A 15,914-nucleotide genomic window follows, 5' to 3' on the forward strand; every position below is an offset into this window, starting at 1 on the left:
CTGCCCGTTTTGAAACAGAAAGAAGGCCTCAGGCTGACTGTTTTTGTTCCACTGGTATCAGGAGCGAACAACTTCATTGGAGAGATTCTAGGTTTATTTGTTCAGTTTCCTGAAAATGTTGCAGAGCAGAGCGCTATAGTCTTCTTTAATGCTTTTATGCAAACAGAGTACAGAGTATACTCTGATTTATCTTCCAGTTGTATATGCCAAGAATTAATGTTCGTTTTCCCAATTAATTATAATATTTTAAAGAACACGAGAATGAACAAAACAACAAGAATATCCCAAGCTTTATTTATATTTCTTATTGTTTAAATCCATGCTACCACGCAGTCCCCTTTAAGTAAATTCAAAATAGCCAAAAGAAAAGGACAGATTTTAACAAAAAGCAACATTTTATTGATTTTGAAAACATTATCTCCTTGTAAGTACAAAGGAGAATTAGCCCACAGGGCTGCTCCAGCCATCCTCAGCCATACAAAGCCCTCTGTCGTTACCAGAGAACACTTAAAGCAAAGATAGGGAACCTATAACTCACATATGTTGTTGAATTCCAGGTCCTGTCAGGCCCAGCCACCATGGCCATTGTTCAAGGATGAGAGGCTTATAATCCAGCAACATCTGGAGAGCCACAGGTTCCCCCATCCTTGCTTTTAAGGTGTTTGTTTCAAACTTTACAAGAGGGTGGGGGGAGAAAGGAAGGTCTCTCAGTCGTCCCCACTACTTCCATGTAGTAAGAAGGAGCTGAATTTTTTTTTTACCTCAGAATTTGCAATTCATCTCCTCATTTTAACCAGTGGGGACTTTTTAGTTCACATCACTGGGAGTTAAACTGTCCCTTCCAGCTTGTAAAATACTCTGTGCTCTCTTAATTATTTGAAATGGTGTGTGCACTGCAGTACTGGGTGATTAATCAAACCCCACACTACGTGTCACTTCTGAAACTCCCTTCTGTTGCCTGTGCTAGGTTTTATTAAAATTATGCCCATATAAATCATCATAACATTTTCCTAATCCCATTACTTCCCTCTACCAGAGAGCAACCTATGATGAAAATCTGGCTCGCAAGCTTCAGGGACCAAGCAATGATACCCCAATCTTCAACTTTACAGCTCAGGATGTATCTAAGGTACAACCCTGCTAACCCTCCCATCTAGGCTCCATATGTAAATCTGATGACTAGAATTTGAAAATCTGAAATTCAGCCATTAACACAATTGGAAGTGGCAGGGAGTGTGTGTGTGTGTGTGTGTGTGTGTGTGTGTGTGTGTGTGTTTATTTCTTACAGAAAATACCTCCATGATAATTCTTGACAATTAGTTGACAGTAATTGACATTTTTTGACAATTATGAAGTTCCCAATTTGTTAAGAACAAGAAGGCTATACTTCAAGACAGATGTTCTATAAACCCATACAGTAAAGAAGCTCTAAATACTAGAAGGACATTAGCTCTATGTGTTATTACTTAGTTAGTTAGCTAGATAATCCCATCCTATCCCAAAGTACTTCACAGAGATACTATTATTCCCAGTTTACAGGCTAAGAATGAGTAACTTGTCAATTCACATTTTTACAGTTTTAACATGGTACAAAAAGGGCTCATTTAATGATAAAATATACATAGTGAGCATACGTCCATATTAAATGCCCGGGTTTCTGTCTGAAATAGAGGCAAAAGCTATGATTAAGAGAGGTCTGGGCTCCTGTTTCTGTGCATATTGCAAGGAAACCCACACATTTAAACACATATGTTGCCTGTTGCACATCTAGTTTGCCCTTTAATTAGTTAATTTTATAAAATTTATGTACCGTACTACTTGATTGTAAAAAACCCTCAAAGCATTTTATAAAAAGGGAAAAATTCACAACCATACTTTTAAAACATACAAAAGTTAAAATATTAAGCCAGTTTAAAATCACCTCAAGTTAAATACGTCAAGTGTGAATACTACATCTGTTGACTGAGCTGAAATATATGATTTCAGGGGTCCAGCACTTCCCTGGTTCAGACTGACCTTAGTTTTAGCAATTTTGGAGGCTTAGATCACAAAGCAATAAGCAGTTACAGATAGGTAGCCGTGTTGGTCTGCCATAGTCAAAACAAAACAAATTCCTTCCAGTAGCACCTTAAAGACCAACTAAGTCAGTTCTTGGTATGAGCTTTCGTGTGCATGTATCTGAAGAAGTGTGCATGCACACGAAAGCTCATACCAAGAACTGACTTAGTTGGTCTTTAAGGTGCTACTGGAAGGAATTTGTTTTGTTTAAAGCAATAAGCAGATTGTTTGACCTTTTTTATCTACTACCATGGAATAAGTGCTTTCAGTTGGCAACTATTAGAAGCTCATGCCTTTCTATTTTGCAAAGGCATTCTGTAACAACCATCAGAAGCAAGTAACTGAGACAGGAATTTGCTCCATTTTGTATAGCAATTTGCTGAGGCATGCTTCATGAAAGAGAAAACTAAACAAGGTGAAATTCTAGAAGGAAAGGCTTTGCATGCCAGCTGGTGAAAAGCCATGAAGCACAGCCAACCCAAAGGTGATCTGACGACCCCCATCTAGTGGTGGACTCATGGCTTCATGGCTCAGTCTTTCACTGTTGGATGAACTTAGGAAAACCATTCTCCTTAAGGACATGTTTTAAGGATCAAATTCAATATGATGCAGAAGAACCATAATTAGGATGCCCTGCACACACTGAGAGAGAAAAAGAAAAGAAAGATTCCCCATAGCACTGGGGGAAGAGGGACTTAACCATCCCCACCACATAGCATTTTCCCAGTTAAAATTGTCCTGATGTTATCTGCCCTGCAGTGAAAGATTTATAGGAAGTTCGGTTTAAGAGTAGTCCATAGCCCTTCAAATTTCAAAAACAAACGTTTGATTCCATGCAAGGAGGAAAGATGGACATTAAAAAAATAACGCACACAAGAAAGCCCACTATCAACTTGTTTGTTCTCGTTGTCAGATTTAAGATAGATTGGGACAAAATTAAAACAACCAATATTGATTTATTTAAAAGGAGTACAATACTGAATACAAAAATACACCATAAAAACAATAAAACAGTATCCTAAAAACAGAGATACAATGTACAAACCAGTAAAATGGTATTATATAAACAATAATTCAGTAGTAAACAGGATCTAGTCAAATGAGTCAAGGAAGTGCCTGTCAACAATTATCTAAGTTATTTTTAGCTTGGGATACAAATTTTTATAACTAATTCAGTTACATAACATTGTGCATCCATGACCTGGAAGGCAGTTAAGTATACTGCTCTCAAGACTTTCCTGGGGAAGGGAGAAATTAAAGGGGAAATGTCTGGTTATTTCATAACACAATAACAGTACACGTAACATGTTTAAACTCTTCATTAGCACATGGACAGGTATCATATGGTGGAAGCCTGCGTGATTTTCCCCGCTGGAAAAAACATGTTTTGGAGTGGGAGAGGGGTGCTTTTATGCAGGAAAACGTCATGAGGGAAGGGGTCAAATCCCCTCCCCCAGTGCCACACTCCTGATCAAATTTGGGGACTCCCTGCAACTTCTAATACTTTTCTTAAAAAAAGAGGGAAGAGTTGTGATTAAGATCTTCCACCTTTTGCCTAGTCCTAGTCAGGTGTTAAGCTGATGCTTAAGAAGCTTCAACCTGCCAGTCTCTGTGTGATGGAAGAGTAAGTGTGTCCTCTCTGCTATCTATGGATTTCCATTAATGTTTAGTGCTCCTGACAAAAGCCAACACATGCAGGAACTATTTTTGTGCAATCCTCCTATTTTTTGAAGGTGAAGAATCTCACAAATTGGGGCCTCAGGATAAACAAACCAAGTATAAGAGGAAATGTACATGGTGTGTCCTTTCATGAGGCTGCAGGCTTCTAAACCTTTGTAGTTTAGCCAGGTGACATCAGGAGCAAGACTCAGGATAACTCATGGTGCCTCCAAATGAAATGCTTATTGAGCATTTATCCTATTTTGCCTGAAGCTTACATGGATATTACACTATGTCCAGTCTTTCTTCGGTTTTTGTACTGATTTGCTTATGGGGTGTTTATATATTTTCTGTTAATCGCTTGCTCATTCTACACTTTTCAGTGCATTTTCCTGTCACTTTTCTATCTGCAAAATGTCTGGGGTGGTGGTGTTATAAGTAGATTTGTTGTGTTAGGGCAACAAAACGTTTTTAATCCACTTTAATTGCAAAAACCTAAATTTCTAGTACACACTTGAAGTCTCACACAAAATAGTGATGGTCTGAAGTCATTGTCAGTTCATTTTGGAGAGAGCAAGGGAAGGAAGCTGGAGTGGAATGGAGAAATCCAAAACCCATTTGATCTCACCCATGGTAAAATCAGAGGTTGAAGTAATGTCTCAATGCACAGGTTTCATTTGGAAACGTCCTACTGCTTGGTTCTGGAGATAGCCAGTCTCTATGAAGATGGAGGAAACAACATTGAAGTATCTGCTGTGAACTGTGATTTCAGCAATATATTGGAGTACAAATTTTGTAACTAATTATGTCCCTCCACTGGGTTATATTGCAGGAATATAAAATTTCCAGCTTTGAGCAGAGGTTGATGAACGAAATAGAGTTTCGCCTTGAACGTACCCCAGTGGATGAATCAGATGATGAAGTTGAGCATGATGAGATCCCTACGGGCAAGTGCATTGCCCCAATCTTCGACAAGAGACTCAAGCATTTCCGTGTCTTGGAAGGGTACCCTGCTACCTTCACTTGCAAAATTGTTGGAATTCCTATACCTAAGGTAGGTGGTGCACAAAAATCCAACAGAAGGGAAGACCATGCTGGAGATGTGTTTTAAATGTATAGTGTATGTGAAGGCAAGTACAATGACTTGTGATCACCAAGTAAATTGATTTGAATGTGGTGGTGAAGGGCTTCTTGGTGAACTGTTCAATCTGAAGTAGCCCATGAGAAGAAATGAATCATTCTCTATTCAGTTGGATTTGCTTTTTGGCAAGTATGTATAGGATTGTAGCTGCAGCAACTATCAGAGACAGATTTAGGGGAGCACAACCAGTTCAGCTGCACTGCGGGTAGAGCCTCGGGGGCAGCGCAACAATGGTATAGAATGTAGTCTGGTTGAGTTCAGTGAGACTTACTCTCACAGGTAAGTGTGCAGCCTAAGTCTCCTTTCTTTACAATCATGACAGGTATATTGGTTTAAGGATGGCAAGCAGATTTCAAAGAAAGATGGACATTTCAAGATGATCAGGGAGGGTGATGGGACATGCTCATTGCATATTGAAGAGACCACGAACGATGATGATGGGAACTATACATTCATGGCTGCAAATCCACAGGTAAGGGTTTACTTCCCTTTAAAAATGTATTGCACCCCTTCCCCCAAGCTTTAGACTTGTGTACAAAGCTGCATAGCTTTGGAAAGTCCAGTTGACTAGTACCACTGTTATATCATAACCGTACATTGGTCTTAAGCACCACAACAACAGCAGTGAGGAAGGAGACAATTTAATGAATCGTGTTACTTCTCTCCTATATCATTCTGACAGGGGAGAATCAGCTGTTCTGGTCACTTACTGGTTCAAACTCCTCCAATGCGTGGTAGATTAACAACAGCAATCCAGTCACACAGGTAAAAACAACCAACAACACCTGATCCTTGGTGTGTAGATATATTGTGAGGTAAGCATGAGTGAACTGGGCAAACTGAAGCTATGGTGGGTTCACCAGCAGTGAACAGAGGGAGATGCCCAAAGATTAAGCTTGGCTGGAAGTTCATCTTTTTCTAAGATGGCAGCCCTGCCTCCCAAGCTCATCCCATGTTTACAGGTTTTTGCATTGCAGGGGAAGATCCCGTATACCAGAAGGAGATAAGGAACCTGTCCAGGAGCGATTTTTCCGGCCTTATTTTCTGCAGGCACCTGGGGACATGGTAGCTCACGAAGGACGGCTTTGTAGACTGGATTGCAAGGTTCGCTGGCTTTTTTTTGTTTGCCCTGTTGCGTTAGCATTTGATCATCTCTTCAGAGAAAATCAGTGCAGGCTGGGTTCAGGCTGATCACCACAAAAAAAATGACAACAACAAAACTCCATAACTATCAGTATGTAACTTTAAAACATTTGGCTTTTGTGGAAACTTTCAACCCAGAGAAAATCACAAGCCTGGAGGAGAGCAGAGGTACTTAAAGCCACCAACTCTCTTCTTGCCCCTGTCACAGCCATACAACCCAAATGTGTAACTGAAAGTAGAAATGAACAAAATGCACTCTTCGAACGAATAAAAGGCAACATAAGCAAATGGATCATAAAATATATATTTTTGACGTGGTCTCCTGCTCAGTTCAGGCATAACAGAATTTGTTGCCTTCTGTTCCTCTTTAACATTGTACTTCAGCAGGGGTAGGGGCCCTCTTCCGGCCCTGCACCACGTCCTGCATTAAAGCTTGTAACTTACAAAGATGGCATGAATTTCCCCACAGTTTCCTCTTGAGAATATTTGGAGCACCAAGGAGCAAAACAGAAATGGAACACAAAGTGATGGATGTTTTAATCTCACTCTGGACCTAATCTGTTTTACTTAAAGGCATGGATGGGGAAATTTAACAACAACAACAACAACAACAACAACAACAACAACAACAACAACAACGTCACTGTTGGTTTTTGTTTGCTTCCTTTTTCGTTTGTCTATTAGGTGAGTGGGTTACCACCTCCTGACCTGATGTGGCTTCTGAATGGCAAGCCAGTTTTACCAGACACCACTCATAAGATGCTGGTCAGAGAGACAGGAGTGCACTCTCTGCTTATTGATCCGCTTACACAAAACGATGCTGGAATTTACACTTGCATTGCCACTAACAAAACAGGACAAAATTCATTCAGCCTGGAGCTTAGTGTTGTAGGTAAGGCTGTTTTTTGATGTTTAATGCAGAGGCTACATCATGCATTGCAGTGTCATGGTTTCGTTGGCCAAAACAGAGGCAAATGAAAATCCTCATTATTTGAATTTATTGTGTCTCTTGATACTAAGGGAACTTGCCCCATTTCATACCTGAAGGATGGAACCAACCTTTGTCATGCAGAATATTGCTGGAATTACATGAGAGTAAGAAGCACCTTGCTAGGGCACTTGCACAAGGAGACCTATTTTAAAAGGCCTTCCCCCATCAGTGGACCTTTAAGGAGAAGGCAGCCAAATCCCTTCCCTTCAAGCTCCTATGCCATGGCCATTCTTACTGGACCCTGACATCACACAAATCCAGGATTATGATGTGGCACTACAGGTCCTCCTGTAGGGGGGTTGTGTGACAACAGCATTATATTTATTTGTATATTGGAAGAAAGGCAGATTGCATGTTTGTTTTTTGAAAAGCAAATCAGTCAACAGTGGACTACCAGAAGTGATTCCTTTCCTCCAGAGGAAGCGCCTTTTTTTGGAGGAAGGGAACTTTAATATGTAATCCGGTATAGTGATATGAACATGGCAGGAGGAAAACGGGGCTGAAAATGATCAAGCTTCTATCGGCCAATTCCAGCAATTTCCATTAAGTAAATTGTGTCTTTGTTGTAGGAAGGTTTGTACTCATGCCCTCTCACTGCCAACAGACATACACAAACAGATACATACACATATTTTGGGGTCTTCCAGAAACTATACTGTTGTGAATTGTATTGTTTCCGATGGTGGGCTGCAATTTGCCAAATAAGCCTGGAGAATCACATGACTAATTTTGTAGCGTTATACATTTTGTTTGCAGGTCTGAATGTTAACATTAAATTAAACTGTGGTCCAGTGGGGCTGAGGGAAGGGTGAGGGGTGAGAGAGAAACCAGATAGGAGAATCACACAAGCCTTTGGTTCCATCTTTTCCAGAAAAAGAAGTTAAGAAAGCTCCAGTGATTCTTGAGAAATTACAGAACTGTGGAGTACCAGAAGGACATCCAGTCCGGCTAGAATGCAGAGTGATTGGAATGCCACCCCCAGTCTTTTATTGGAAGAAAGACAATGACACCATTCCTCCCCATAGAGAGAGGATGAGGTAGCTTTAAATATTTTTAAAATGGGATAATACCTGACATTCTACAAGTGGGGAGGCATTTGCTTGCCCAGGAAAGTTAATATTATCCTGCATAAGGCCTAAGAAACAGCAAGGACTAAGTTCCAAACATAAAGTCCATATTACCCATGAAGTCTATTTTATCCACTATAAGGGCTGGAGCATGTATGGCTCTGTTTTTACAGGTTTTGTGTAAGAAGACTGCTCTATTAAAGAGAGGGATCCTGCAGCAGAAGTCTTTATGCCTGTAAATTGCTGCGTAAGCATGCACTGAACAACCACAATTGGCCATGGCTGCATGTACTTTGTATGTATTATGTATGTTTGCAAGTAAACAAGCATATAAACACAGAAAATGTTTGTAAGAAAAGTTATCGTTCCATAGTGTTGTTCCATACAAGAGGAGCAATGCAACATGTCATTTCCAGGACACCTAGTCTAGTCTAAGAATTTAGGTGCACTGGGAAAATTTTCTTTCTCGTGGTTACTACTGTTGTAGCTGGGAGAGAGGGACAGATGTGAACATTGAAAGGAAATTGCTCAGTACTGCCTGGCAGCAGCTATCTAGGGTTTCAGACAGAAGTCTTTCCCAACCTTACCTGGAGATGCTGGGGACTAAGCCAGGCCTTACCCAAAATATTTGTGTAGTTTCCTTTCCTTGTATGGTTATGACAGCCCCAGTTATATCAGCAAATAACACAAGAACCCTTGGTATTTTTGTTTTCAGTATGCATCAAGATGCTACAGGGTATGTTTGCCTTCTGATTCAGCCCGCTAAGAAAGTGGATGCTGGCTGGTACACTTTGTCTGCAAAAAACGAGGCTGGTATCGTCTCTTGCACTGCTAGACTTGACATATACGGTAAGTGTGTGTAGTTTAAGTATGGGGTGCAGAACCTGTGGCCATCTGGGTGTTGTGGGACTCAACTCCCATCAGGCCCAGCCAGCAGGGTCAATGCTTAGGGGTGATGGGAGTTTGTAGCCCACCAATATCAGGATGGGGGCTCAGCTTCCTCAGCCCTGATTTCAGTAATAAAATCATTGAACTGATATACTTCACCAATACCAATTCCATGGTGGTAGCTTGTAGCCTTTTCTCATCTTATTCCTCTGTTGGGATATTCTCTTGAATTTAGCATTGTCTCTTTAATTTAGAGATCTTTTGCTTGGTTGACATAATAAAGGGAGATAAGTTTGCTCAGGGCTATGCTGTTTCAGCTGAACTGAGACTCTTGAGATTCCAGGTAGAATATATGGATGAGCTTTGAACAGAGGGTGACTAGCAAAGACAGCAACTTAGATAATGGGGAGGCAGTTAGAAGTAGCTTGGTCCGAGTTGGATACCGAAGAGTCAGGAAGACAGAATACAAACAAATAGAATGTATTTGGTGGGATTAAGGAAGGGAAGGGACTGGCTCTGGGTGGAGTAGAAAGTAAGTTATTATCTGCTTTCGCCACATCCATTTTTGTGCCTCTGCCATGTCCATTTTACCCTTGGCCACAAAAGGCATTAGCCATCCCTGTACTAGGGAGTTCTCTAATTTGAGTAGCTTGGGAACAGTTGACAACTGGAAACATCATGTTCCCACTAGTTCTTAGGTTTCATTCAGTGTCTTTATGTATGATTGAAGAGAGATGTTTGAGATTTGTGTACGGTGTTTATGATTTTTGTTGTTGCTTTTGGCTCCAGCCCAGTGGCATCAACAGATCCCTCAGCCAATAAAGATTCGCCCTGGTGGCACCCGATATGCAAATCTCTCGGGGCAAGGACTCGACATTTTTTCTGCTTTCTCGACTGTTGAGAATCCAGTGCGGTTTTCGTCACCATCCCAGCCTGTGGTAGAAAGTGAAGAACTTTAAAAACCTCCGATTCCAATCTTACCTGCCAAAAAACAACCACCACCCCGTAACTAGAACTGTGAAAAAGAATGGAAGGTACAAGCCAGGAGGCTCAAGGTTTACAAGCAACTTGTATTTGTTGAGTAACTGTAGGGTTGCTGCAATTCCTGTGAGTAACATACTGTACAAGATCTTAGTTCAGCATTGTACTGTGGGGTCACTGTAGCATTGAATGCACTGCGGCAAGTTCAGTGCTCTGTTGTTTTACTCCTCCCAAGTATTATGAGGGGAGGCAGCTGAGTTTTAAGCTGTTAAAAGAAAAAGCTCTGCCCACTTTTTTCTGCTTGAATTAAAAAACAAACTACTGTACCTTAAACGCATAATGGTAAAGGTTTTGGACATCCAGCTGAACACGACCAGGAGAAGTATTGACATTGTGAGAATTCTGAAAGAGGGTAAGCTGCATGACTTTGAATATAATACATAAAATGTGGCTGACAGTCACAAAGCACAAGTCAAATGTCAGCAAAAAAATTGAAATGAATCATGAAAGATCTGTTCAGGAGGAGTACACAATTACATCAATAAGAGATTTGGTGAATGCAGATAGGCGTAGCATTTCAAAAAGGAACTGCTAAATACCGCAGAACATTTTAAAAAAATGTTGTGGGCTTATGTTCCATGAATTTATGTACTCATGGTGTATCAAATCCTAATGGAAAAACACCATGCATATAGTTTGGATGTTAACATGTGCAATTAAACAGCTTATATCCTACAAAACACACATTATATAGACACCACAGCTACCATTGCTATGTGCATTTTGAAGTGTGCTTACTAGTTCTTTTTCATTTTCGGAATTCCCTAATTTGAAACAAAAATAAATAGCATACAGGTTATTTTTGTTTCATTGTGATATGAATTCCTTTCTCAGCTGGAGGTTTGGATAATTGTGTGTGTACAGTGGAAGGATGCCATCCAAATACTTTGCAAATGGACCTATAACTACCCGACATTTTCAGATGGACATAACTGAGTTCCACCTGACCATCCTACTTCCTTCCCCGCCCCTCCACTTTGGACACACACTGATGAGAAAATACTTATACAGATATTCTGTACTAAACAAACTATAGCCCATTCCAATCAAATAAATTTGTTTCATTTTGGGTACTAGTAGAGCTCCCAGTTTTCAAAGAGGTAATTATGCATCTGATTCTAGAGCAAAACTTTAGCATTTTTCGTAAAATGTCACACCTGCACCCAGAAAAAACAATTGTTATTTGCATGTAGCAGAATGAACACACACAAAAGCTATTTATGAGAGAGAGGTATTTACTAATACATCTCATTAACCAGTTTAACTGCATTTCTTTTTTATTCAGTATTCTAAACAAAATCTCAAAGCTAGGGATATGTGTTAGCATTTTCTTAATGTTTAAGCTATTTCTCAGGTGTGTGATTCCAATTTTATTGCTAAAGGATTATTCTGTTGCCATCAGGTCTGCCAAAGACCCCCATAAAGCACAAAAATAAGATTGCTATAGGTATTAATAGTAGAGAATAGCCACTTGGCTGTATAATCTCCCTACAGGTTGAACCCTTCCAAGAAATAGAAATAAATTCTAATCCAAACCAAGAGCCTGAGAATTTTCTACTACTGCACTAGTGATAAGCACCCGCACCCACCATACACACATGACCTGAGATCACTAGCTTTTTTCACTGAAGAATCATCAAGCTCATGGAAGTCTGCCAGAAATTCAATATTTACAAATATAGACAGGAGAAGGAAGATATGCTAAGACTTTTTAACATGAGCAAGTTTTAAAGGATTGATACAAATGAAAGGCAGGTGACTTAGTTTGGTATGATGTTCCTGATGGCTGTTGATAGAGTAAAACAGAATATGAAACTGAATTCAATCATTGCTAGTTAGCTCAAGGTCTGATTCTGATGTCAGTAAGACAGAGTACAAAAAGAAGGAAATGTCATTTGAGGCCATATCCTCTGCTTTCTCATAAACAAGCAGGCCCTACCAATAAGCAAAGTAGGGAACTGCTTCAGGCCACAAATGCTGGGTGCCAGTGGCAGCAGCGCTTTAGCTGTTCCTCTTAAGTCTCCTCCCCACCACCAGCCATTATCTTTGTGAAGGACAGAGCTTTATGGCTTATCTTGGACCTCAGGCAGCACAATGTCCTGGGTTGCCTGGTAATGCTCTCTAAATTAGGGCAGAAACTGGACTATTCTAATGCACTAATATCATGAGATCAAGTGCTTTTAAATGGGTATGCTACCTTCTACAAAGAGCAGAACTTGGTGGGCGGAACTTGTCCCCAAAATATATTCTAAACTTTGATAATTTAAAATCATACTCAGAATGTGTACATGAAATTAAGGATTACTTTTAACTGCCCACATAGAGAAAGATGGAGTCCGTCTTCTTAAGTGTTGAATACAAATAATATCATTGTGTCATTTTTGCTATAAACACTTTTGCAGACAAAGGTGCAATAAATAGGGGATTGCTGATTCAAGAACAAAGGAATACTATGATTTATGTTAACAGCAGAGAAGTCTCTTAGGCAGTGCTTTTTTCTGGGGGGGAAAGGGTGCTGGTACTGTGTACCCTTGAGTACCCCCCGTTTCCTCCAGGAAAAAACACTGCTCTCAGGACACATAAATGTTACAGCAAATGTCCAAAGTTTGGTTAAAGTTTAGAGGTATTCAGCTACTGTGTTCCATCAGTGCAAGAATTTCTACTTGTGTGGCAGGACTTTCTGCCCTCTCCCTTCCCTTAGATTTAGGATTTAGACAGGGTTCCATTGTGCAAGCAGAAATCCCTGCACTGATGGAGCATTCACTTAACACTATGTTGAATTCCACCCTTTCTATTCATGTGTAAATGCTCCAGACAATAGCTGTGCCCAACCTGAAAAGTCAGGTGCAGCCAACTCCCAATTTACACAGGGGTTACGTTCTAAGCAGTGCAATTTTTCTAGAAAAAGAGGTGCCAGAACTCACCATTAATGCCTCCCTTGTTCTCTTATAATGGCAATGGTGCCCACCTGCGGTGCTGGAACTGTGTTCCAGCTGAAAATAAACCATGGTTCTGAGGTACTGCAAGCATCGCTGAAATTGTGTATATTTGAAATACCATTGGAAAAGCCTGCAAACACCATCTAAACCACTGGAAATGCTTGAACAACTCTTTAAAAAACAGCAACACTTACGAGACACCAAATTCCACCACAATCACTCCCTTCAAACCTCCTTTCTCAAACTCCAACTCTTCACCGGCATCAGCTGTTGGTATAAGGGCTCCTGGGATTCCTAGGTGCTGTTTTCATGCCTTTTGCCTTTTTCTGGGCTCTTTAAGGGCCGTTTTTGCCATTTTGAAAGTCACTTCCAGGTTCAGCACGATGTGTGCATGTATAGTTGTGCATCAGTTCGATGTACGTAAGCTGGGAGTTGCCTGTATACACCAGTGAATGTTAAAAATTACCTATACGTGATTGGCAGCATTCATTGGTTGTGTATATCTGAAAAATGCAAGGCATATAAATATTTCTGGAAATTAAAGACATTACTTAGAATTGTCAGTGTTCATGTGTGAATGTCAACATTCAGTGAATTTTGTTACAACTGATTTAATTATAGTTTATTTCAATGGATTTTAGTCATGACTGACAGTTGTTGATCCCCCACCCAAACCTCCCAGACTAGTAGCCATGTCAGGTATGTTGCAGCAAAAACAACCAAGGGTCTTGTGGCACCTTAAAGACTAAAAATATATGTATTATGGCAAATCTTCCATTGTCTACAGTCAACCACAGCAGATGCATGAAGCTTTATCTTGAGATATATATACACAGGCACACGCGCACACACCTGGGAGGGATTGCAAGGAGTGAGGTCAGAGGAAAATGAAATGCATAAAGAACAGAGACGGTGATAATTTTACAAAACAGTTGTTGATAAGATAGGCACCCTGGAATTAGGTCAGCTAATTAACACATGAAATGTGATAATAGTAATAAATACCTTTGTCCCATTTCAAGTTGCAGTTGATAGCACTGAAGCTGTACTTTAATTTTAATTCAGTGGTTTCACATTGCAGTCTCCCTGTGAAGCTCTTTTCTTAAACAACAGCCATATTAGGGGCAGTTTTACAATATTTTATACAACAACTTTTGATTTTGTGATATCAGTTGTGTGGATAACATATGAAAAGATAGTTGCAATCACTTATATAACCAAAATGCAGTACAGATGCTCTGCCAGAGTTTTCTTCTTCTGCAATATTGTTTGAGCTCTTTTTCCCCTTCATTTCATTGAACAGAAGCCAAACTGTCTTTGCACTATGAACCAATTATTTTGGCTTATGCAGTAATAGTAGTAATTTTATTTACGGCCATAGGCCCATACATTGGCTTATGCAACAAAAGATGTACCTGCAAAAGGACAGAATTTTCATAACAAAATAAACATTATCTTTTAAGTACTCACTCAGGACTCAGGTGGTTCAATAAAACTTAACCACCCTAAAATGAGCAGGGGGTTTTTAATTGAGCTTTTCAAAATTCATATATTTATAAATGTATTTTGTTCGTTTCTGAGCTTGGCTAAGACAATACAAACTTTGCAAAGCCGAAAAGACATCCCCAGAATCAGCACATAGTGTATGAGAACACTATTAAGCCAGAAAGCTGCTTCCTGTCCTTTGAGACTATTTAAAATATAGCTGCTCAAATCTCTGTGTGAGTTCCAGGAGAGAGCAGCATCAAAAGCACAACGTGGAGGGTGTGCTGCAGAAATGTTAATAATGAAGGCTTTGAAGATTCACCAACTCAAATATTTAGTATTGGGAAACATACAACCCTGTGTGGTTCTCATATGTAGGCAAAACATGAACATACCTAGCAGCATTGATATCCTCATATTTTAGAATGACTGAAAATACTTTTTTAAAATTATGTCAGCTGACCAATGTCTGCTTCAAAATATGTTGGAAACTTGCTTTGAGTCAGAGAAATGTGATGTGTAATACAAATTGTGGATTTTCTTTTTAATAAGCTGCTCCAGAAGGATTTAAACACAGTTCTCTGAGAAGTGTTCTCATACCCTCTGTAAACTGTAACTGAGTTAATATGACAAGGAAAATCTAACAAAACTTTATAGCTGTTAAATTAAATACTGCACAAGCCGGTGGCCTTATAGTCTACCAATTTGGAGTTGTTACATTTCCATTAAAATGGGTTTTTATCTTCATAATATGTGGTGCATACCTTCGCTAGGGAAAAAGGGGGGGAATAAATGTTGCAATTTTAAATAATATTTTAAATGCATATAAAAGGAAATGTCAGAATGTTCAGCAAATGTATTTTCCCTCCTCCATTAAATAAATGCTTCAGAGTTGCATTGTGTGAGTATCTCTTTGACTGGCATGTAACTTGAAATTCCATATGAACAATCCAGGTAAGATTTGACACAAAACATTTTTTTCCTCACTGAGCAAGCGAGGTCCATGCAAGAACCAGATGAATATGTTTGGATCAGTACCCAATTCCATTGCTGTATCAGCAACGACAAGTACTGTAGAGATCAGATGCACATCTGAATGAGAGGCATTCCAGTAGGCTGATTCGGATCCCATTGTTCGTCTTGCTGTGTGTCACTCAGAAAAGGGGGTTGTACTGAATGCCAGAAAAAGGGCACTTGATCATCTTTGCAGGCTGCTTAACTTAATCAGTTAATGCCTAATGTGTTTCTCCCCCTCCCCCTCAACAATATACAATATACAAGTTGATAAAGAGCAGCAAAACATATCAGGATTTATATTTTAAATTACCACTGCACCTTGGCTTTGCCCGCTGCATTCATATTGTAGCATGTGACAAAATCTGTATCAATGCTTTTCTGTAAAATCCTGGTGCCAGTAAGCAAATATTAGCTACACTTTTAGCAGCAGCATTCAGGTCTTGTGAACAACAGCAATTAAACGATCTTTTAAATAGCTACAAGTC

The 15,914-nt window shown here is 39.8% G+C and overlaps 1 protein-coding gene across 7 annotated transcripts in view; it reads left to right on the forward strand.

The window, feature by feature from the left end:
* MYPN (myopalladin) overlaps positions 1–14,277 on the forward strand; it is a 66,173-nt gene extending 51,896 nt beyond the window's left edge. For 6 of the 7 annotated variants that reach the window (XM_081862951.1, XM_081862953.1, XM_081862955.1 and 3 more), the window contains 9 exons: positions 1,037–1,129; positions 4,550–4,771; positions 5,181–5,330; positions 5,541–5,623; positions 5,836–5,962; positions 6,686–6,893; positions 7,864–8,029; positions 8,775–8,908; positions 9,737–14,277. In XM_081862951.1, the coding sequence (XP_081719077.1) occupies positions 1,037–1,129; positions 4,550–4,771; positions 5,181–5,330; positions 5,541–5,623; positions 5,836–5,962; positions 6,686–6,893; positions 7,864–8,029; positions 8,775–8,908; positions 9,737–9,906 (1,353 nt within the window). In that variant the 3' untranslated portion in view covers positions 9,907–14,277. The remainder of the gene's footprint in view (positions 1–1,036; positions 1,130–4,549; positions 4,772–5,180; positions 5,331–5,540; positions 5,624–5,835; positions 5,963–6,685; positions 6,894–7,863; positions 8,030–8,774; positions 8,909–9,736) is intronic. The other variant, XM_081862950.1, reaches the window with a different exon arrangement.
* The last annotated feature ends 1,637 nt before the right edge of the window (positions 14,278–15,914 follow it).

The sequence above is a fragment of the Podarcis erhardii genome, assembly GCF_964252035.2.
Source record: "Podarcis erhardii genome assembly, chromosome: 5".
Lineage (NCBI taxonomy): Eukaryota > Metazoa > Chordata > Lepidosauria > Squamata > Lacertidae > Podarcis > Podarcis erhardii.